This window comes from Pelophylax lessonae, assembly GCF_965119305.1.
Source record: "Pelophylax lessonae genome assembly, chromosome: 3".
Lineage (NCBI taxonomy): Eukaryota > Metazoa > Chordata > Amphibia > Anura > Ranidae > Pelophylax > Pelophylax lessonae.
In genome coordinates, this window is record NC_138770.1 from 19,771,103 (window position 1) to 19,794,937 (window position 23,835).

Here is a 23,835-nt window from a genome sequence, read left to right on the forward strand (position 1 = left end):
TAGCAGCTGTGGTGATTTTCTGATTTCAGCACTGCAGTTAAAATCCTATTTTGGTATACGTGGATAGTGCCGTGTATACCCATCATTAAATTCAGTGGGTGGTTGTTTGGGCGGTTAATGATGAGAATCCAAAAACTTTTGTTGTGTCAGTCATTTTATATGTCCTACTCTTCCTAATGTACTTTTTTTTAATGTACTTTGTTTGTTTTTTCATTCTTTTGTGACCTGTTTCTCTTGCAGGTACTCGTCGGCTACCACGCATTGATTTTATATATTCTGACACAAACAGCGTTTGCGCTCAGCATATATGGATACCTTTGCTGATAGCAGCTGTGGTGATTTTCTGATTTCAGCACTGCAGTTAAAATCCTATTTTGGTATACGTGGATAGTGTCGTGTATACCCATCATTAAATTCAGTGGGTGGTTGTTTGGGCGGTTAATGATGAGTAATACTACGCATTATTCCTGTGCTGATTTCTGATAGGTTCTCTTTTTTTTCGTTCAGCCCACAGGCTGCATGAAAAAAAAAAAACCTATATGCCAAACAAAGACCAGCAATGTACTGGTACGTTGCTGGACTTTGAGTGGTTGTACCAGGATGATACCTGCAGATTTAGGCATCATCTTGGTATAGTTTTTTACAGCAAGTGGTCGGCTTACATGTAAAAGCAATCCTAGCGGATAATTGGCCGCTAGACTGCTTTTATATGCAGTGGGAGGGGACTCCCCCCCCCCCCCCCCCTCCTGCCGCCTTCCGCTGCCTTCCACGGTTTTTCTCGGGCTCTCCTGTCCCACCGGTTAACCCGAGAGTGCAGCCGGTGGTTCAATTATCTAACCATAGAGCTGATTGGAGATGAGAATGGCTCCAATCATCTCTATGGCCTAAGATGCCGGAGGCTACGAGCATTTCATGACTTCTGTTTCGCCAGAAATAAACAGCGCCATTGGGAAATTGGGAAAGTATTTTATCACACCAATTTTGGTATGGTCAGATGCGTTAAGGTCAGAGGAAAGATCTAGAGTCTAAAAGACCCCAATTTTTTTTAAAAAGAGTACCTGTCACTACAGATTGCTATCATAGAGGAAATTTAAATTCATCGTGATAACAATAAAAATGATTAAAGAAAAAAAAATGAAAGAAAAGGTGTCAAAATAACATAAGAAAGCAAATTAAAAAAAAAAATCAAGCCCCCCTGTCCCCCCGTGCTTGCGCGCAAATGCGCGCACAAGCGTTGGTCTAGTGTCATATGTAAACCGCAATTTCAGCATGCATGTGAGGCATCGCCGTGAACGCCAGGTCGAGGGCAGTAATTCTTGTGGTAGACCTCCTCTGTAAGTCCAAAGTGGTAACCTGTAAAGACTTTTAAAGGCTTTTAAAACCGTACGTAGTTTGTTGCCGCGGCACGGGCGTGCGCAATTTTTAAAGCATGTCATGTTAGGTGTCTATGAACTCGGCATAAGATCATCTTTTAAATTTTACCAAACAATTTGGAATTATATAGTGTATTTCTGCATTAAAAATAAAAAGCAATCCTAGCGGATAATTGGCCGCTAGACTGCTTTTACATGCAGTGGGAGGGAAATGTGTTTGGAAAATGTGTGCGCAAATACCGTGTAACAAAAAAAATTGCAACATCCACCATTTTGTTCTGTAGGGCCTCTGCTTTAAAAAAATATATAATGTTTGGGGGTTCAAAGTAATTTTCTTGTGAAAAAAAAATATTTTTTCATGTAAACAAAAACTCACAGAAAAGGCTTGGTTTTCAAGTGGTTAGAAGAGTGGGTGATGTGTTGCTAAAATTGAGCATAAAATGCCAGGACTGTTCAAACACCCCCCAAATTACCCCTTTTTGGAAAGTAGACACCCAAAGCTATTTGCTGAGAGGTATATTGAGTCCATGGAGTATTTTATATTTTGCCCTAAGTTTCAGGAAAATGACAATTTGTTTTTTTTTTTTTTTTTTTTTTTTTTTACACAAAGTTGTCACTAAATAATATATTGCTCACGCATGCCATGGGTATATGTGAAATGACACCCCAAAATACATTCTGCTGCTTCTCCGGAGTACAGGGATACCCCATGTGTGAGACTTTTTGTCAGTCTAGCCGCATACAGGACCCGGAAAACCAATCCGCACCTTCTGGCTTTCTAAGGGCGTAAATTGTTGATCTCACTCCTTACTACCTATCACACTTTTGAAGGCCATGAAATGCCAAAATGGCACAAAACCCCCCCCCAAATGACCCCATTTTGCAAAGTAGACACTCCAAGCTATTAGATGAGAGGCATGATGAGTCCATGGAATATGTTATATTTTGCCACAAGTTTCAGGAAAATTATTATATATATTTTTTTTTTTTTTTTTACACAAAGTTGTCAGTAAATGATATAATGCTCACACATGCCATGGGTATATGTGAAATGACACCCCAAAATACATTCTGCTGCTTCTCCTGAGTACAAGGATACCCCATGTGTGAGACTTTTTTGCAGTCTAGCCGCGTACAGGACCCGGAAAACCACTCCCCACCTTCAGGCTTTCTAAGGGCGTAAATTGTTGATCTCACTCCTTACTACCTATCACACTTTTGAAGGCCATGAAATGCCAAAATGGCACAAAACCCCCCCAAATGACCCCATTTTGCAAAGTAGACACTCCAATCTATTTGCTGAGAGGCATGGTGAGTATTTTGCATCTCTCATTTTTTTTTGGAAAATGAAGAAAAAACAGGAAAATGCATTTTTTTTCCTCTTTTTTCAATTTCCAAAACTTTGTGACAAAAAGTGAGATCTGCAAAACACCCAACATGCCTCTCTGCAAATAGCTTAGGGTGTCTACTTTCCGAAAAGGGGTCATTTGGGGGGGGGGGGTTGTGCTGTCTTGGCATTTCATGGCCTCCGAAACTGTGATAGGTAGTCAGGAGTGAAATCAACAATTTACGCCCTTGGAAAGCCTGAAAGTGGGGGTTGGCTTTCGAGGACCTGTACTCGGCTAGACTGCAAAAAAGTCTCACACATGTGGTATCCCTGTACTCAGGAGAAGCAGCAGAATGTATTTTGGGGTGTCATTTCACATATACCCATGGCATGTGTGAGCAATATATCATTTAGTGACAACTTTGTGTAAAAAAACAAAAAAAAAAAATAATAATAATATATTTCCCGGAACTTGTGGCAAAATATAAAATATTCCATGGACTCACCATGCCTCTCAGCAAATAGCTTGGGGTGTCTACTTTGCAAAATGGGGTCATTTGGGGGGGTTTTGTGCTATGTTGAAATTTCAGGGCCTCCGAAACTGTGATGGGTAGTCAGGAGTGAAATCAACAATTTACGCCATTAGAAAACCTAAAGATGGAGATTCATTTTCGGGGTCCCGTACACAGCTAGGCTCCCAAAAAGTCTCACACATGGGGTATCCCCATACTGAGGAGAGGCGGCAGAATGTATTTTGGGGTGTCATTCCACATATACCCATGTCATGTGTGAGAAATTTATCTTTTAGTGACAACTTTGTGTTAAAAAAAATAAATAAATAAATTGTAATTTTCCCAAAACTTGTGGCAAAATATAAAATATTCCATGGACTCACCATGCCTCTCAGCAAATAGCTTGGGGTGTCTACTTTGCAAAATGGGGTCATTTGGGGGGTTTTGTGCTATCTTGAAATTTCAGGGCCTCCGAAACTGTGATGGGTAGTGAGGAGTAAAATCAAAAATTTACGCCATTAGAAAACCTAAAGATGGAGATTGATTTTCGGGGTCCCGTACACAGCTAGGCTCCCAAAAAGTCTCACATATGTGGTATCCCTGTACTCAGGAGAAGCAGCAGAATATATTTTGGGGTGTAATTACACATATACCCATGGCATGTGTGAGAAATTTATCTTTTAGTGACAACTTTGTGTTAAAAAAAAAAAAATTTTTTTTTATTCATTTTTCAAACACCTGTGACAAAAAAATTAAATATTCAATGAGCTCAACATGCCTCTCAGAACATTCCTTAGGATGTCTACTTTCCAAAAAGTGGTAATTTGGGGGGGTCTTGTACTGCCCTGCCATTTTAGCACTTCATGAATTGAGATAGGCAGTCAGAAATTAAAGCTGCGTAAAATTTCAGTATTTACACCATAGTTTGTAGACGCTATAACTTTTGCGCAAACCAATAAAAATACGCTCATTGAATTTTTTTTTGTCAAAGACATGTAGCTAAATATATTTTGGCCAAAAAAAATGACATAAATTGAGTATATTGGATATTTTTTTAAAGACAAAGTTGAAAATGTCATTTTTTTGCAAAATTTTCGCTCTTTTTTTATTAATATCGCAAAAAATAAAAAGCGCAGAGGTGATCAAATACCACCAAAAGAAAGCTCTGTTTGTGGGAAAAAAAGGACGTAAATTTCGTTTGGGTACCACATTGCATGACCGCACAATTGTCAGTTAAAGTCGCACAGTGCCGAAGCACAAAAAGTGGTCTGGACGGAAGACAGCAAAATCCTCCGGTGGTAAAGTGGTTAAGCCAGGTTTCAGTAACAGCAGGTCATGGACAGAAGCTAGTTTGATACAGACAGAGCAAGCGTTCCACAGGGCGCGAGAGAAGGGGAGGCTGATTTTGGTAAAAAGGGTTAGAAACTAAATTGTGTGGATTGCTGCTCTTGCCAGAGGCCATGGGGTGATGGGAGATTTGGGTACAATTAAGCGATGGAGGCCCCGGTTTTGGGGTTTAATCTCTAGGGGTTGGGAGAAGCAGAAGGGGTGAGGAAGGTAATATGGGATTGCATACGGGTTTGGAATTAGCAGGAGTTGGTGAGTGCAGTAATAGGGAGAGGACAGAAGTAAGGGTGATATATATGTGGGGTGGCAAAGAGGGGTGAGGAACAGAGAGATTAAGGAGTGTGGATAAAACTATTAGAAGGATTGATAGAAAGCACATGTTACAGAGAGGAAGAAGAGCGGCGTGGGAAAACAAGGTCACCTGCAGTCAGTTTGGTGCTTTTCAAAGTAGTTTACTGTGTATTCTCGCTGAAGTGCAGAGCCGAAGTGCGCCCACTTAAATAAAGAACCCTATTATAGAAAGACGTGCGCTCTCCAGCCATATATAGTGTGGAAACGTAGATGTACCCCTTCGGGGTCATAGCATTCCCCCACTTAGGGCTCAAACATTTCCTTAATTTTGGTGATATCACCCTTTCCACCAATGACCTTCTCACCTCATCAGTCTATTGTAGAATTACTACATCTATGCTAACAATGTCAGGCTTACCCCTAACGCAGGTGGTCAGACACTATAGCTGGCTTCTGTGTTCTTCACCTATAGCAGCCTCCTTTCCCATAAGGCAAGCAGGCCTACCAATACTCAGTTGCCCCCAGGACTTAAACACAATGCTATGGTGCCTGGCCATCACACCAGGGCAGGAACGAACTGAGCACAGCAACCAGGTACTTGCATTTGGCAGACAGGCAGAGTGGTTCAACAACAGTCCAGTTACAAGGCAGGCAAGGTTCAGAATAGTCAGGGTCAAATCCATAGTCAAAAGGCAGGCAGAGTTCAGAGAGTAGTCAATATCCGAATTAAGGTCTTCAACAAGAGAATCTAAACAGCAGAGTAGGGCAGACAAACAGAGAGCTTGGAGCACGTGTTACAAACGCAATATCACAAGCATGAGACTGCAGGCTTGGCTGGCTTCAATCAGGTTTGGTCTCCACCCAGAGACTGACCACATCAGTCACTTTGCAGATAGACAGAAAGAAAGAATGAATGCATCACAGCCAAAACCATGATGCTGGAATGAGGAGCAAGAGCACAACTGTCAGGAACCATAAACCGGGCACAGAAAATGCAGTTAAAATCACACCTTTAATGTAATAGCAAAAATAACACAGAACAGGAACATAGTCAAAAACAGAATCCATGGTTTGAAAGCCAGAACGGGTAATCAGACAAGCCGGGATCAGAAATCAGCGTTGTCAGAAGCCAAAAATCAGGATCTGAAATAAAAAGAGATGTCAGCCAGGGCAAGTCATAACAGGAACACAGCAGAGACACGCTGGAGATATTGACCAAGCAAAGGCACGGAGGAAATGAGCAAGGCAGTCTAAATAGCAAAAAGGGGCTGGCTGTAGGCTGGACTAATGAGGCAGGTAATGGTTACCAGGTGAGTCACTGTGGAAACAATGAATGGCTGCTAATTACCCAACAGCTGAGCAGCCTCTGTGAGTAGAGAGCTTCTATTAATAGCAGAAGCCCAGCCCTGACAACAACACAATCCTGACAAAAGGATTATACTACTTTTATTAGTTGGGGGGGGGGGGAGTGTTTAGGGAGTATTGGAATATGTATGTGTATATTTTTTAGAATTCAAATAAGAAGAGGAAAAAATGTAATTTGTAGTAAATATCTGGAATTATTTTTCTTTTCATAATGATCCCAGTCTCAGATATTCATCCTAAAATGTGATCAGTAAGTGATCTGTAGTACACGGCGATCACAGGAATATGATGTGTCCTGACAAAGATAACGTTCATCTTTAATTTTAGGAGAGGTGGGATGCACCTGGGAGAAATTATTTTTTGTGCAGGAAACTCACACAGTGCCCCCCACAGCTCCTCCTCTCAATGTCCCTCCAATCAGAGTCAGAGAATCCTATCACACCACACTGACAAAACATCTCCCCCTCCCAATGTCCCCCCAATCAGAGTCAGAATATCCTATGACATGACACTGACCACACAGCTCCTCCTCCCAATGTCCCTCCTATCAGGGTCAGAGAATCCTATGACACAGAGGCGTAACTAGAACCTTCAGGGCCCCAGTGCAAGAAACCATAAAGAGCCCCCATGAGCCCCGGCCAGGGCTCTTCCCACTTATCCCGGGCCTGGAGGGCAGCAGGACCTAGATAGGAGGGGCAGCGGGGGTGACACATAAAGGAACAAATCCCCTCCATTTTCCTCCTGCAGCCACTGAATGCCTATGGGAGGGAGAGGAGGGGAACTTGGCTTTTAGCAGCTGCAGGAGAAAAATGGAGATTTGTTCCTCTATATGCCCCCCCCCCCTTATCCAGGTGTACAGGGGAAACACATGGGTCGTCGCAATTGCGACCCCTTTATTTACGCCCCTGGGATGAGTGGGGCAGCGGTGGTGGTTGGTTGGGGATGGGATCAGTGGCAGCAGCGGTGGTGGGGGGATGGGATGATTGGCAGCTGTGGTGGAGGGGGGGATGGAATGGGATAAGTGGTGGTGGGATGGGATGAGAGGCAGCAAAGGTGAAGGGGATGGGATGATTGGAAGTGGTGGTGGGATAGAATGGGATGAGTAGCAGCAATGGTGGAGGGGATAGGATGAGTGTCAGGGGTGGTGGGGGGATGAGATGGAATGAGATAAGTGGTGGGGGGGAAGGGATGGGATAAGTGGTGGTGGTGGTGGGGGATGAGTGGAAGAAGTGGCAAGGTGGAGGTTGGAGGGGTGGGTGGAATGGGAAGAGTGGTGGAGGGGGTGGACTCAGTGGCAGCACTGGTGGTGGTGTGGGGAGGGGGGGGGTCAGTGGCAGCAGTGGTGCTGGTTTGTGTGTGTGGGGGGTGGTGGCAGCAGTGGTGTGGGGGAGGGGGGAATCAGTGGCAGTGCTGATATTGAGGGATGGGATCAGTGTCACTCCCTTGAAGATCACTCGGTCCCTCCTCGTTGCTAGGTCTCAGTATATCTTTGGCTTTCTTCCTTTGTCTCCAGTAACTCTTATCCCATCATGGGGTCTCCTCACACGGTGGAGAGCTCCTCCCCCTTCACTCTACTGGCACAGCCCAGGTCAGCTGATTTTTCTCTTTTCAGTCTCCCGACATTTTATCTTCCTACCATACTGAACTCAATGGACGGGCAGAGAGGATGCGTGGAGCGGGCGGGACTGTGTGCCTGTGAGAGTGCACTATCTCCCAAGCAGCTGCGGGCCCCCCTACAGTGGCGGAACACCAGGGCCCAATCGCAACTGCAACTGCAGCAACCCTGATAATTCCCCCACTACTATGACATGACACTGACCACACAGCTCCTCCTCCTAATGTCCCTCCAATCATAGTCAGTCCAATCATATGACATCACACTGACATCACAGCTCCTCCCTCCAATATCCCTCTATCCGACTCTTTATTTCTGGTGCTCTTAGGATGTGGGCTGAACCCCAGGCCTCCTTACTATCAAAGTAGGGCTGTTGGACCTGCATTGTATGTAATATCAGTAACCTCGGAATGAAGTGGGGTTTAAATAAAAAGAGACCTGACCAGTGAGGTGAGGAGGATTCTGGGAATGTCATTTGATTTTACTATTTGTGTTCAAATCTAGAGTTTTCCTCCTGTGAAGTCTGGAGATCATATGACCATCACATTGCCTCCACCTCCCTCCCTGATAGAATAGAGAAATAAAAAGAAGATTTGAGAAGTCACCAGAGAGATTATTGAGCTGCTGACAGGAGAGGTGAGCGGTGCTGGGAAGGACATCATGGAGAATCAACCGCCCCTCACATCACCGGGTAAGAGGAGACTTTATTGTAAAGGAGAGAGCAGTACGGAGGCTCCACCTAGATCCCCCATCATCTGATAAACACATAGAAACAATGTATTCAGTCAGTGTGTGTGTTTCCTACAGATGGATCCAGTAATGGGAACCCACCAGAGAGATGTCCCCGTCCTCTGTATTCCCGGGATTCCACACAGGAAGGTCACACCATCCCCCACCATCATCAGGTAGATGAGGAACAATCACTGATAGTATCATTAGGATCTGTACATTATCTGCATTGTTACCATTGATGTCATTTTTATTATATATTCAGATTGGAAACCTGAGAGATTCTAAAGTTGAGGTAAAAGAAGAGATAAAAGAGGAGGATGATGAGGATGGGGTGATGGAGAAGTCAGAGTTTCTAAAAGAACACAAAGATCTGTACCAGGACACCATGGAGGAATCATCCAGCTACAGAAACCCACCAGAGAGATGTCCCCGTCCTCTGTATTCCCGGGATTCCACACAGGAAGGTCACACCATCCCTCAATGTTACAAGGTTGGTGGATTGGAGCATCTAGAACATGGACTTCTGGGGAGGATGTGTTTTTTCTTTTTATATTATATCACAATATTAAAGCTTATATCTTCAAGATGATGTTCTCTAATTTTCTTTTAGACTGGAGATCCAATCGATATAGAATTTGAGGTTAAAGCAGAAGAAGAAGAGACGTATGTGAGGGATGATCAGCAGTCTATGGAGGAGGATGGAATAACGGGGACATTTATAGAGGAGGACACTCCTACAGAGATCAGCACAGGTGGGTCATTAACACTAAATACATTCCTCCACCCATACTGCTCACTGATTGGTCCAGAGTAGGGCGGGGACTGGGTGATATCAGCCTGTAATACCCTGGTCACTTTCCTGAGCTGTGTTCCCCGTCCTGTATTTCTCTCGGATAATCTTCCTTCTCTGTGCTGCAGACACAATTTATGTCTCTAGACTGGATTTATGGAGATTCCGGGGTTCAGCTGGCAGTAAAATGTTGACTTCTCTTCCGTTCACTGACGGACACAGCTCCATGTCTTCTAGACCATTGGGTTTTATGCTCTCTCTCTAGGAGTAGGACTAGGTGGAAACCTTTTTGGTTACGCTGGGGGCAGTCCCAGAGGGTATACCATCACTTCCTGCTGTGGGACTCCAGTTTTTTCTGCCTAGTCAGGAGTAAGGACCTGGCTCTCTGCTGGGATCTGCGGTCCTGGCATTTTTTCCTATTTAAATAGATTTTTTTACTTTTTATTTTTGTTCCTATAAGAACTACAATCAACAGCTGGACTGGGCAACGCACTGGATATCCTAGATCCTTATAGCTTTCCCAATCTAAACTGCAAGCGTGACCCAACTATTAGCTCCGCGCTAGGTTGGCCGCGACATCGCCCCACTGGACGGCGAGTGAAACACTTTGCGAGGTCACATAGCCCTGGTCGTGACAACAGTCCCGATCAGAATTGCAGTGTATCTCAGGCCGCAGCACCCTCATTCCAAGATAATGTGGGGCACTGCTTGGAGTAGCGCCCGCCTGGTGACGGTGGAATTGTTTGGTTCGTCTTGGTCCCTCCCCAGGGATGGTAGGCCCCACCTGTGTCCTCCCCCCCCCCCCCATACTTTCCCCCTTCTCCTTAGTGGGGTTCCCCTGTGTAAGTGTCCTCATCTACCCTCTATCCCCTCCCGTGACACCTCGGGTTGGCATGGGTGTTTTTTTTTTACTAAGGGGGCCTAAAAGGGGCTGGGCCGGAGAAGTAGTGGGTGTCGCCACCACCGGGTGTCCTTACCTAGAGTGCTGCAGAGGGGGTCCCTGGGGGGTTCCCTCCTGAGGTCTCTGTGCTTCCCTGGGGTCCAGGGTCCCATGCAGCACTGCAGGGTGCCTTCATTTTGCCGTGGATTCTGTATTCCCGGCTTCGGCAGCTATGTTTTTGTAGTCCATCGGCCATGTTTTTGGTTTCCTCCTTGGTTTCAATGGTGGCCACTTTCCTGTAGTTTGATGCAGTGCTGAGACTGCGGGGGCTTCTAGTGTCAGGTCAGCGTTTCCTCTTCCTAGCAGTGTGGCAGACCATTTTGGCGCTCTCCAGTTCAGGTGATGAGTCTCTGGGGGTATTCCATCCTTCCTCTGCTCTATATGGCACTGCGGGTGCGCTGATTCTTGTGGTGCCACAGCTTTGCACAGGGGGAGGGGCCTCCCGTTTTATTTATTTATTTTTTTTGAGCAGCGCGGTTCCGTTTAACCCTTCTATGGTCATGGAACCAATGGAGCGCGTTTCACCACCCTATCCATTCCTGGAAGCTCCGGGACCCTCTGGGTCCCAGTCTGCCCTGGTGGCTATGATGGCAGCCCTGCAGTCGCTAGTAGCTAAAGTAGATATGGCCCTGCAAAGGAGGCCTGGCAAAAAGCGCCCCCCCCCCCCCGCCTTCACCTATATCCTCTACTTCCTCAGACTCTGAGGTAGATTTGGCCGCTGCGGGCTAGAGTCAGCCCACTGGGTCTGCGTCCACGCAGGCTGAGTGCTCTAATAGTGAGGATGAGTCCTACTCCTCCGCAGCCGCGCATGAAAAAGCTCAAGATCCACCCGTAACTTTGTGGGAGGCTCCAAGAGACCCTGGAATGGTAAGTCCAAATCGGGCACTTTTGGTTCCAGGAGTCCAGGTTGCCGATCGACATCTTGGAAATTGGGGCAAGCAGACTTTGTCTCAATGGACGGATCGTCTGCAGGGACACCCTGTGCAGATACAATCAGACAATGCTACGGCTGTGGCATATATCAATCATCATGTACTCCTGACCCCTGCACTATATACTTTTTGTTGTACATTACGTACTCCTGACCTCTGCACTAGATGACTCCTGACCCTTGCTCTACATACTCTATGTTGTACATTACATACTCCTGAACCCTGCACTATACAATCTATGTTGTATATTACACACTCCTGACCCCTGCACTATATACTCTATGTTGTACGTTACATACTCCTGACCCCTGCAATATATACTGTGTTGCACATTATATACTTCCGACCCCTGCACTATATACTCTGTTGTACATTATGAACTCCTCACCCCTGCACTATATACTCTATGTTGTACATTACATACTCTTGACCTCTGCACTATGTACTCTATGCTGTACATTACATAGTCCTGACCTCTGCACTATATACTCTATGCTGTACATTACATACATTTGACCCCTGCACTATATACTCTATGTTGTACATTACATACTCCTGGCCCCTGCACTATATACTCTAGGTTGTACATTACATACTCCTGGCCCCTGCACTATATACTCTATGTTGTACATTACATACTGCTGACCCCTGCACTATATACTCTATGTTGTACATTACGTGCTCCTGACCCCTGCACTGTATACTCTATGTTGTATATTACATACTCCTGTTCAGTATACTCTATGTTGTACGTTACATACTCCTGACCCCTGTAATATATACTGCACTATATACTCTATGCTGTACATTACATACATTTGACCCCTGCACTATATACTCTATGTTGTACATTACATACTCCCGTCCCTGTACTATATACTCTATGTTGTACATTATGAACTCCTCACCCCCTGCACTATATACTCTGTTGTACATTTCATACTCCTGACCTCTGCACTATATACTCTATGCTGTAAATTACATATTCCTGACCCCTGCACTATATACTCTGTTGTACATTACATACTCCTGACTTCTGCTCTCTCCCCTCTACCCACTGCTATATATACACATAATATGGATTCTCTTTTGTTACTCCCATTTCCTACCAGCTGGACATTTTATATCTGATGATTTGATTGGAGGACAGACTTTTACATGGTGATAATAATGTGATAACATCCTCCAACTTTGGAACCTTAAAACAGAAAGTGATAATGAGGGAGGAGTCAGTAACCCAATGATGGTGGTCTTCAGGATCAGTCCAGTCGTCATCTTGGTTGTTCTCCCCCCATCATCACTCTCTGACCTCTGGTGGGGCTCAGCCCCGCTGTTATTAATGACTAAATCATGGACTAAATAAGGAAGTGCGGGACTTCTTGTGTTTGGAAGATGACAATGAGTGATAGAGGGGGAGGGGACACTCATCCTATAATCCCCTTATCACTGTCACTCCTATAAAAGACAGTTCTCGTTGTTTCCTCACTCTCTGACTAAGGTCCATGAATAAAGAAATGAACTGGTAGGAGATCAGAGGACCCATTTACTAGTTACCTTGAAGGGGGAATTGCAAGATTCTCAGAGACAAAGCTGCCTGATGTGGGCAGAGTCCTAGTTTAGGGGAACCAATCTGCTGATGTCTAGTAATAATCTTTTTTATTTCTATTTTAGTACATGGACGGGAGATGAGGAAAACCTCAGAGGATTGTCTCACTTTGTCTCCAGACTGTAAAGTAGAAGATGAGGACATCACACAGTATAGTCCAGGAGAAAACCCGGCTACCTCAAATGTCCATCCGGCACCACACAGTGTAGATGGACCATCGTATTCCTCTTATCCTGAGGAACCTCAGACTGTGAGGGACGGTGCCGGACCATCGTATTTCTCTTATCCTGAGGAACCTCAGACTGTGAGGGACAGTGCTGTCCTTACAACAGATAAGAGGTTCTCCTGTACTGAGTGCGGGAAGTGTTTCCATTTAAAATCCAATCTTAATGTGCATAAAAGATCTCACACTGGTGAGAAGCCGTATTCCTGTCCTGAGTGTGAGAAATGTTTTTCACAGAAGTCATGTCTTTCCACACATCAGAGATTGCACACTGGTGAGAAGCCATATTCTTGCCCTGAGTGTGGGAAATGTTTTTCAGAGAAGTCCAATCTTTCCACACATCAGAGATCGCACACGGGTGAGAAGCCGTATTCCTGTCCTGAGTGTGGGAAATGTTTTTCACAGAAGTCCACTCTTTCCACACATCAGAGATTGCACACTGGTGAGAAGTCGTATTCCTGTCCTGAGTGCGGGAAATGTTTTTCACAGAAGGCCCATCTTTCCATGCATCAGAGAGTGCACACTGGTGAGAAGCCGTATTCCTGTCTTGAGTGCGGGAAATGTTTTTCACATAAGTCATATCTTTCCACACATCAGAGATCGCACACTGATGAGAAGCCGTATTCCTGTCCTGAGTGCGGGAAATGTTTTGCACGGAAGAACCATCTTTACAGACATCAGAGATCGCACACTGGTGAGAAGCCGTATTCCTGTCCGGAGTGCGGGAAATGTTTTGCACACAAGTCCGCTCTTTACACACATCAGAGATCGCACATCGGTGAGAAGTCGTATTCCTGTCCTAAGTGTGGGAAATGTTTTGCACAGAAGTCCTATCTTTCCACACATCAGAGATCGCACACTGGTGAGAAGCCGTATTCCTGTCCTGAGTGCGGGAAATGTTTTTCACAGAAGTCCTATCTTTCCATACATCAGAGATTGCACACCGGGGAAAAGCCGTTTTCCTGTCCTGAGTGCGGGAAATGTTTTGCACACAAGTCCCATTTTTACAGACATCAGAGATCTCACACGGGTGAGAAGCTGTATTCCTGATCTGAGTGAGGGAAATGTTCCTCACTGATGTCCTGTCTTCCTGTACATCAGGGGTCCCACACAACCCTGGAGGTGTATTAGTGCCTTAAGTGCGGGAAATGTCTTCTATATGAATGTTGCTGGACATGTGGGGAAGAAGCACACCCTGATATACACCTCAGATATACTCCATGGCTGATCTTCATCATGTAAGAAACACTTCATGAGGAGATCAAAGATCACCAAAGACATGGATGAAGTGTTGTCCCGTGTTGGCCATTGATAGCAGGAGAAAAATAAAAATGGAGTCCTTACCTTTCATTGGCTGAGTACATTTTGTGCGGGAAGATTTCACAAACACTTACAGATCTGGTTGTTATAAATGTGTTGATGAAATGTGACCCGCATTCCCCCAGTCATGGTGAATTGGGATTTCCTATAATGGTCAGTTCCATCTAGTGGCCATAATGTGCTTTCCTGACAGATGTCCATGGCAGCATACGTTTGGGTAGCCCCGCCCTCGTTCCTCCCCTAAAAGATCCCCACCCTCCATAAATGTTCAATGGCTGCGTTCCTTTTTTGTCCTCCTCACTTATAGGACCATTTTTGTATGAAGTTTTCCTACCTATTGGAAGTATTGGTGGGCGGGTCTGGTGCTGGGCAGCTGTGCGGATGTCAGGAGCTTCCTTTGGTATCCAGAAGTCTTCCAGGATGTCCTGAGTGGTCATTGAGTCCCCAGCTATCAGCGGGGTGGTGTTATGGCACACATATGTAGAGGATCCATGCCTGGAGAGTGGGCCCTGCCATCGGTGGCCATTTGCTTTGGCTGGGAGCCCAGCGGTTAGCGGGTGGCCATTAAGTGTTAGACACATGAAATTCGTTTCGGTGCGAATACAAATTCTGACAAATTTTTGGTTATTCCTAGATCCGGATGTATCCAAATCTACAAATGAAATTGTAATGAATTTAGTTGAAATCTGTTAAAATTTGTTTTGTTTATTCATTTTCTAACGAATTCCAACTTTTCAGAACGATTCGAATTTGGATCAGTCAAAAAAAAATGATCGACCAATGCAAATTCTGTGTGAAGAAATAGCTGGTTGTTAAGCAGCAGGCCGGGAAGCCGGCCGCCCGCCCGCATCCTTACCAACCATGACTCATCAGCTGTCAACGGGCTTCCCCACTGACAGATGAATGGAAAGAAAAGAATGCCGGCAATAGAAAAAAACGGCGTTGTCCCCCTCCCCCCCAGTCCATACCAGGCACTTCAGGGGCCAAAATGTAAATAAAAAAAAAACCAGCATGGGTTCTCCCCTAAAATCCATACCAAACCCTTTATCCTGGGATGCAGCCCGGCAGGTCAGGAAAGTAGGAGGGACAAGTGAGGGCCCCCCTCCTTAACCATACCAGGCCACATGCCATCAATATAGGTGGGTGCTTTACCAAGGGGCCCCCAGATCCCGCCCCACCCCCCACATGTAAATGAGCATCGGAACATATTTCCCATACCTATTCACCAAAAATTAATAAAAACACACAATTTTTGAAAAATCCTTTATTAAAAAATAACTACTGCAGGCTCCTCCTCCATTTGACATTTCTTACATAGGTAAGGGGTGGTAAGTATATCCAAGAGATATACCTAACCTACAGGTAGGCTGAAACCTACATTATTAGAGATAAGAGTACACTAACTATGAGTCATAAACAAGATGGTCTTTGATCATATACCTAGGTGACCTCTATAGAGAGAGACACCCACATATTATGGGAGTATAAACTCCATCCGGTGTATACCAACCTGCTATCCTCAGGTGATTATCCTTCCTCCTTTCTGTATGAATAGATATAGAATAGAGAATGTAATTACTCCTCACACTACTACACATATATATTTTATCTTGTACCTAGGATCATCAGGAACGATTTATATATATATATATATATATATATATATATATATATATATATATATATATATATATATAATATATATATTTTTTTTTTCCCCCCCTGTGTCCGCCCCAGGTCGGGTTAATTTGTTGGGGGTTGGAAGGAAGGCCTGGTGCTATTAAGTCATGTTTGTATTTATTATGATGTACATAAATACAGATTATGTTCTATGTTTATGAAACACTAATATTGAGTCTGTTTATAAGAGAAAACTGTCTGGGCATCTTCTTCATAGTCCTGAAGAAGCCTTGTGCGAAACGCGTAGACCAGTGAAGAGAGGAAATATCTATACCTACACCAACCTTATGATATATACCAAGTTATCCTTATATATGTATGATGTACATGAGTGAAATTAGTAGGAGACATTGATCTCCTGTGTACGAGCTGAGCTCAGTTTGTGGCCAGTTTCCTCATTTTATTGAGATCTTGTTTTAGATAAATCAATAAATGTTATTTCAGTATAAATCCATGTAGTTGTTATCTGTCTCATGCTGTGTCCTTAAAGTCCACACATATGACAGTGGTTCCCTCTGAACATCTGTAGTTTTGCATTTTTTTTTTGGATAAGAGAAGGGATTTAGTAGGATATTTCAAATAACTATTCACAGGTGAGGACAACTCTCTCAATAGAACTGTATCGCTTATCATCTGCAGGACCATAAAGCAGCTGTATGGGATGAACAAGTCCCTTTGTAGCTGAAGGAACGCAGTGAACCTTGCCTCTTCAAGACACCAGCCAGTGTCTCCTTTGGCTTGCACCCAGTAACTGACTTCTAACACCCAGAGGAGGATCCAAAAGCACAAGTCCCAAGGATCCCCTGTGGGGGGTCTATACTCACAAGGCTCTTGGAGCACACACACCAGTCTTCCTCAGTAGTACCAGACAGGATCCGCAGACATCCTCCCCCAGTCAGCCCTCGTAAGGACCAATGGGGTTGCAACTTCAATGTTTTAGGCCCTCAGGTCGCCCCCACCGAGGCTGCCTAGCAGCCTCTGCAAGGGAGAGGCAGCATCCCCCTCCCCACTTAGACCTCTCTCCCTAGAGGTAGACTGGACTAGACTACGAGCCCATGTGCTCTTCAGAAATAAATGCAGGTACCCAGCATGCCTTGGGGCACACCCCCTTCTAATTGGCCAGGGCTGTACAGACATCCATGCTCTCATCTGCCAAGCTTCCAGCCACCTGTCCAATATACTCAATGGCTATTGGATCAGTATGAATCATCAAGACAGCATGAGCTGTGTCCCTGTTAGGCAGAGAAACCAAAAACTATATCCACTCATTCTAGCACCTACCTAGGAGGGCTCTACATCTGTATGGAAGGGTCTGTTTGATTATTCACCTGCTGGGACGGTGCTCTGATGTGAGAAGCTGCAGTGTCAGTATTCCTTTAGCAGTAATTAACCCCTTACGGGTTTTTCTCACCCAGCAATCAAACAACTGTTACACTGTCTTTTATGACATCTTAGGAGACTTTAGCAGCTGAAGTTTGAATTGCGATTTAAAAAATAAATAAATAAATTACTACATAGCTTATAGCCATTATATATGTTATAATATCTTTTTTTTCTTAACAATATGCACCGTGTCTGTTTATCATGGATTTATTTCTTACTGCGACAGGGCCTTGTGCCGCTGCAGCCTAATACCTCTATACTGTGGCTGCTCTATGCAGGTTATAGCTGGAGGGGGGCAGCGTCTTCCTTACTGATACTGTTCCTGGATTGTCAGCTCTTCTGCAGGCCTCATAAAGCTGGTGTATGGGAAGCTGACTAATGGACACTTTCTATTAAGCCTCTCCAGATCTGCATGTACAAGGAGTCTCAACTCTGACCATGTCAAGCTTTTCCCTTGCAGGATCACTCAACTGACAAGTTTAATCCTCTTCAAACAATTCCTATAAGGAAGATGAGGATGGTCTATAAGCAGGTTTTTGTACCTCCCTTCCTGCAGAGGTACCTGCAATGCAAGTATTTTTAGCACTTGAAAAGCAGTGCGTTGTCTTTTTCCCTATGATGTTTAATCTAGAAGCTCATGCTAGAAGAGTGGTGCAAATTGAACAGAAGGACAGAGAAGCAGAATGTCTTAGGTGTCATCACCTTGCAGCACTGGGTTGCTCAGTTCAAACCCCAACCAGAACACTTCAACCTGTACTGCAGGATGTCAGATTAGGCACTTGAAGAGGTCTTCCAGTATAATGAGTCACCTATTTGGTTGACGTTGCCTACATGAGCTTAGCCATATACATGAAGTTGCCATTGGGGGATGCTGTGTCCTTCAGGGGTATACTCATTAATGATGATTAGGTGGGTCCTTGGGGGGGGTTTAGGGTCTTCTGATGGTAACTTTGTGTTGGACTTGTCCCTAAGGGGTATATCTGTCTGCAGTTGTAGTCCGTGAAACTGCCTTAACCCTTGCCTCTCTTCCAATGCAATGGAAGTTGGTATGAAGAATATTGATTCTATCCTAAATAATAATTCTACAAGTTGGACAATCTTGTCTGCATTGCAAGAGTTTAAACTGTATCCTTTAAGGGCTAGCCTCCTTTGATAGCAATGAGCTGCATTTAGTCCGGCCTCCTGCTTTAGAGTAAATGTCTGCCGAATGAAAGAAAACTGCAATTCTAGAGTCAGTGTCTAATTCCAAAGAGGTTTGCTCCTGCAGTTCTGACTCAGAGTCCAGAAAGCATTGAAGAGAGAAAGAGAGTCCTCATCCAAAAAGGCAGGAAAGAGCTTGAATTTTGGGGGAGAGGTTGCTTACTAATCTTTTTCAGATTGTGCCACCCATTCCTCCGAGGACCAAGGAATTGGTGCTCAGAGGTGGGTAGAGGTTGTAACCAAGGAATGGTGCTTGGAGGTAGGTAGGAGGTGGAACCAAGAAATGGTGCTCGGAGGTGGGTAGAGGGTAGGGATGGACGAACATTGGCCGGGGCGGTTCGCGAATGTCAGCCGCAAATTTTGTCAAATGTTCGCGAACCGCAAGTTCGCAGCGGCCCCCATTGACTTTAATGGGAGGCGAAATTTAAAAAACCTTTTAGGTCATATTTGCAGCCACAAAAGACTTACTAGTTGTGCACAAACATTCCCACCACATGGACAATTTTATAACAGCAGTATTGCAATTGGAAAAGTTGCCCTAAAATTTTTATTTTTTTTTTACAGCAAATTTTTTTTTTTTATTTCATAAATCAGCCAGAACTGACAGCATCCGGTAAATCCTCAGATATATAGTGCAGTGCTAATATTCACATCAAAAAAATATATTAAAAACAGCATAGATGATAGGAAAAATAATCCATGCAATGCCCGTGAGATGAAGGTGAGTCAAAACAATCTGGTTGGAGAAACAGGTGCTCTTAGTGCACTCCCGACCCCCACCTTATAGATTGGCCTCTCACCTTAACATTGCTTGTACAAAGCATATACAATCCTCTCACACCGAGCAATCCTGGATCGATCCTCCCCTTATTTGGACACAATGGATCGGCCACAGTCTAACACTCCAAACACCAACAAGCCAGTACTCCTGGGTCAGCTCAGAACGGCAGCTCCTCTCATAAGCATGTGTTAGGGAACATAAAACGGGGCAAGCCCATAGTGTAATACTGACAACTTTAATGGTAAAGTGCATAAAAAGACAGCCTCTATAGCATGGCAGGGGAGATTTCTACATCGACATAGCTTGCATTATTTAGTGAATAGGCCATTTTTTATTTTCATTGAACTTGCTGGCTTTACCAAAAAAAATTTGTAAAAAAAAAAAAAAAAAGACAGCCTCTTACTTTTGTGCAGATAAAATCAGTGTATGGTATCACAGTAGTAACCGGCGAGTCTTGCAGAGACCTCGCCAGACTCCAGACAGCAGCGGGTGACGTTGATGGCTCTGCCTTCCCCCCGTACTCGTGTCGTCGCCCAATGGGTGGAGACTTCTTCAGCGGTATTGAAGGCTATGTGAGACGTCACCCCTTATGAATACCGGGTTGCCCACTGATTGGCCGGGCGGTCCGGATCCTCCGATTGGCTGTATTCCGCCTGGAAAGCTGCATTCCTCCCAACATGGAAGTAAGCAGACCTGTGCCAAGAGACAGCCCCTCGCTCATGCCGCGCCGCTCGCTAATTGGCCGAGCGGGGCAAACGCTTCTAATTGGCTAATCCTAGTCTTCATGGTGACACAGAAGCTGTTTTCCACTAGAAGGCGGAAGTTGTTCGGGCTTGTGCCCAGGCTTGTTAACCATTCACTTCCTATAATATGCTAATGTGCCTTTATCATGGCTGCAAAGGCACCTCTCCTCTCATTAGCAATCCCCCTCAGACCATACACAATTACACAAGTATACGATCTCCACAGGCGATTGTCTCTAGACCCTAATAACATGGATCTGTGTAAGAAGGAGCGCAAGGGTAAAACCCTTATATAAAGGACATAATCAATAATAATAAAAATATATTAAAGGAGACATCGACGTCCCGCTGTCATCTGGATTACATGATAAAAAACCTTTAATAAATGCACATAAAATGACATTAAAAGGTAATATAAAACATCATTAAAAACTAAATAAAAGACAATAAAAGCAATAATTTACCGATCAGATATAAAACAATTTAAGTCGAAATCCACGTTTAACTCACGGGGAACCCCCACTTTTGTTTCGTAAATCCAAAAGGATTCCCGCTGGCTGAGTTGCCAAATAAAATTTCCTCCTCTCCAGTGTTTTTTAACCCTTTCCACTCCCCAAAATTTTATCCCTCTCTGGTCTTTATTATGGTATTTTTTGAAGTGTTGGGTAACATGGTGGGGGGTTTTTCCTTTTTTAATGTTCCGTACGTGCTCTGCTACCCTGGTTTGTAGGGCCCTGGACGTCCTGCCTACATACTGCAAACCGCAGTCACATTCGAGCATGTACACAATGCCTGTGGTCGAACATGTAATCAGGTCTTTTAAAGCGGAGTTCCGGGCACAAAATCGATATTTTTTTTTTGTGCCCGTCCGCTTGTTCCCCTTCACCTGAAAAGGAATTGGATAGTTAGGTTTTTTTTTTTTATTTACTCACCTTGTAATTGAAGATCGACGATACTCACCTAGTCTTCACATCCTCCCTCAGCGCCGCGGCTCCGGCGTCACTTCCTGGCTTGCACTGATTCCTGGGAGCTGAACATCATCGCTCCCATGAATCAATGCGACAGCACCGGCCCCGCTCGTCACTTCCGGGCGACGCCGCATTCCCCTGCTAAACAGCTTCTGGGCATGCCCAGAAGCTGTGGAGGAATGCGGCGCCGCACCGGAAGTGACGAGAGGGGCCGGTGCAGGCGCATTCTGGGAGAAGAAGACGCGGAAGAAGATGCCGAAGAGGACCGCCCCGGCTTCAGCTGCCCACAAGAGAGATGGAAACGCTGTGGAAGAAATTTTATAAGTAAGTATTTCTTCTAAAAGGTAAGTGCGAACCGGGACAGATCAGAGGCTAGCCATTGTGGAATGTACTAGCCCTGACTGTCCCGGGGGTATGTTTGTTGAAAAATAATTTCTGTGCCCGGAACTCCCCTTTAACTCGTATTTTTTTCCTGTGGTATTAGCTGTGAACTCCTTCCTTCGTTTAAGATTGGTTTTAACAGTACGGCACGCCACGCATTTTCCACAGGCGTAAAACCCTGATAGAAAAGAAAATAATTTATTATTATTTTGTATGGGTGGGTCTACTGCACCGGGAGCTAGGTAATTCCTCATTGTTGGTGCTTTCTTGTACACAAAGGAAGGTCTAGCTGGTAATTTTGTCCCTAGAACTTTGTCTTGTTGTAAGATCGACCAGTGCTTACCAATGATCTTTTCGATTTTCTTGTACTGTACGTTATAATCCAATATGATCCTAATCTCATCTTTCTTGGTGTTAGTTACTCTGGGAGCATTGGACAAAAGACTATCCCTATTGATGGCCTGCACTGCCATCCTATCTTTCTCCACTTTATCCTTGCTATACCCCTTTTGGACAAATCGTTCAGTAAATAATCTTGACTGAGAGTCATAATCTATATCTGATGCACAGTTCCGCCTTAAGTGCATGAACTGTCCTTTTGGGATATTGCATAACCAGGTGTGATGATGACAGCTGTCCAATGGGATATATGCATTGCGGTAGGTAGGTTTCGAAAAATTTGAGGTGGTGAACTTATTATCATTTTTGGAGATAACCAAATCCAGGAATACTACCTTTTCTTGGCTGGTAGTCCATGTCAAGACGACGTTTTTGTTATTTCTATTAAGTTTATCCATGAACGTAACCAGGCCGTCTGAGTCCCCATCCCAAATTAGGAACAGGTCGTCTATGTATCTACGATAACATAACAACTCAGTGGGGCGATCCGTGAACATGACTTCTTCCTCCCAGTGGGCCATAAACAAATTGGCCACACTGGGAGCGAAGCGTGCCCCCATCGCCACACCCCTGGTTTGGAGATAATATGACTTATCATACCAGAAGTAGTTCCTGGTCAAACAGAACCACAGGCTACTCAGTAAAAAACTTCTCAGTTTTCTTGGTAGTGAGGAATTAGTAAAGGCCCATTTCACGGCTGCTTCTGCTGCATTATGTCCGATGATGGTATACAGGGAGCCTACATCCGCTGTAACCAATATCGATGAGGCCGTACAAGGTAGGTCTTGCAATATCTGTATGATATGCTTGGTATCCTTTAAGTAGGCTTTGGTGTTGACTACCAGAGGTTTTACCCTTGCGCTCCTTCTTACACAGATCCATGTTATTAGGGTCTAGAGACAATCGCCTGTGGAGATCCTATACTTGTGTAATTGTGTATGGTCTGAGGGAGATTGCTAATGAGAGGAGAGGTGCCTTTGCAGCCATGATAAAGGCACATTAGCATATTATAGGAAGTGAATGGTTAACAAGCCTGGGCACAAGCCGAACAACTTCCGCCTTCTAGTGGAAAACGGCTTCTGTGTCACCATGAAGACTAGGATTAGCCAATTAGAAGCGTTTGCCCCGCTCGGCCAATTAGCGAGCGGCGCGGCGTGAGCGAGGGGCTGTCTCTTGGCACAGGTCTGCTTACTTCCGTGTTGGGAGGAATGCGGCTTTCCAGGCGCCTTGACAACGGAGTACAGCCAATCGGAGGATCCGGACCGCCCGGCCAATCAGTGGGCAACCCGGTATTCATAAGGGGTGACGTCTCACATAGCCTTCAATACCGCTGAAGAAGTCTCCACCCATTGGGGGACGACAAGCTTACGGGGGGAAGGCGGAGCCATCGACGTCACCCGCTGCTGTCTGGAGTCTGGCGAGGTCTCTGCAAGACTCGCCGGTTACTACTGTGATACCATAAGCTGATTTTATCTGCACAAAAGTAAAGGCCCGTACACACGTACTGATCGTCGGCATACAAACGTCGGCGGACGAAAGATCTGCCGATTGTACGCTTGTTAGTATGGTGCCTCCGACAGCTGTCTGCGCACATTCTGCGGACAAGAGTCTGTCTTGCAAGCATTAAAAATTTTGTATGCCGACACCAGAACGGACGATTGTTCGCCAGTCAGTACAGAATTCGGCCGACACACAGCTACAAATCCCAACACGCATGATCAAACCAAATGAGTTCCCGGAAGAATTTTCTCTAGTAAACTCAACATTTTATTCAGAAAGAACTTTCGGCTCGCGGCAGTCCAAGAAATAGGTGAAATGCGGAGCACATGCTCATCTTGATAAATGTGAGAAGAAGGAAGATGCTGCTCATAATTCAATACTTTTCTAATAAAAAGGCATGTGTTCTGTTATGATGAAGATAATGTTT

General features: G+C 44.8%; 2 protein-coding genes across 2 annotated transcripts in view; both read left to right on the top strand.

Moving 5' to 3' along the window:
- The window catches only part of LOC309550239 (uncharacterized protein), a gene marked incomplete at both ends in the record, with an annotated part of 1,760,330 nt that extends 1,746,227 nt beyond the window's left edge, over nucleotides 1-14,103 (top strand). The window contains 1 exon segment of the mRNA XM_082250650.1: nucleotides 13,170-14,103. Coding sequence (XP_082106776.1) covers nucleotides 13,170-14,103 — 934 coding nt within the window.
- Nucleotides 1-23,835, top strand: part of LOC309548816 (uncharacterized protein) — a 530,695-nt gene that overhangs the window by 362,324 nt on the left and 144,536 nt on the right. Inside the window, exon 2 of the mRNA XM_082248754.1 lies at nucleotides 8,335-8,466. The gene's annotated coding sequence lies outside the window, so the exon portion shown is untranslated. The remainder of the gene's footprint in view (nucleotides 1-8,334; nucleotides 8,467-23,835) is intronic.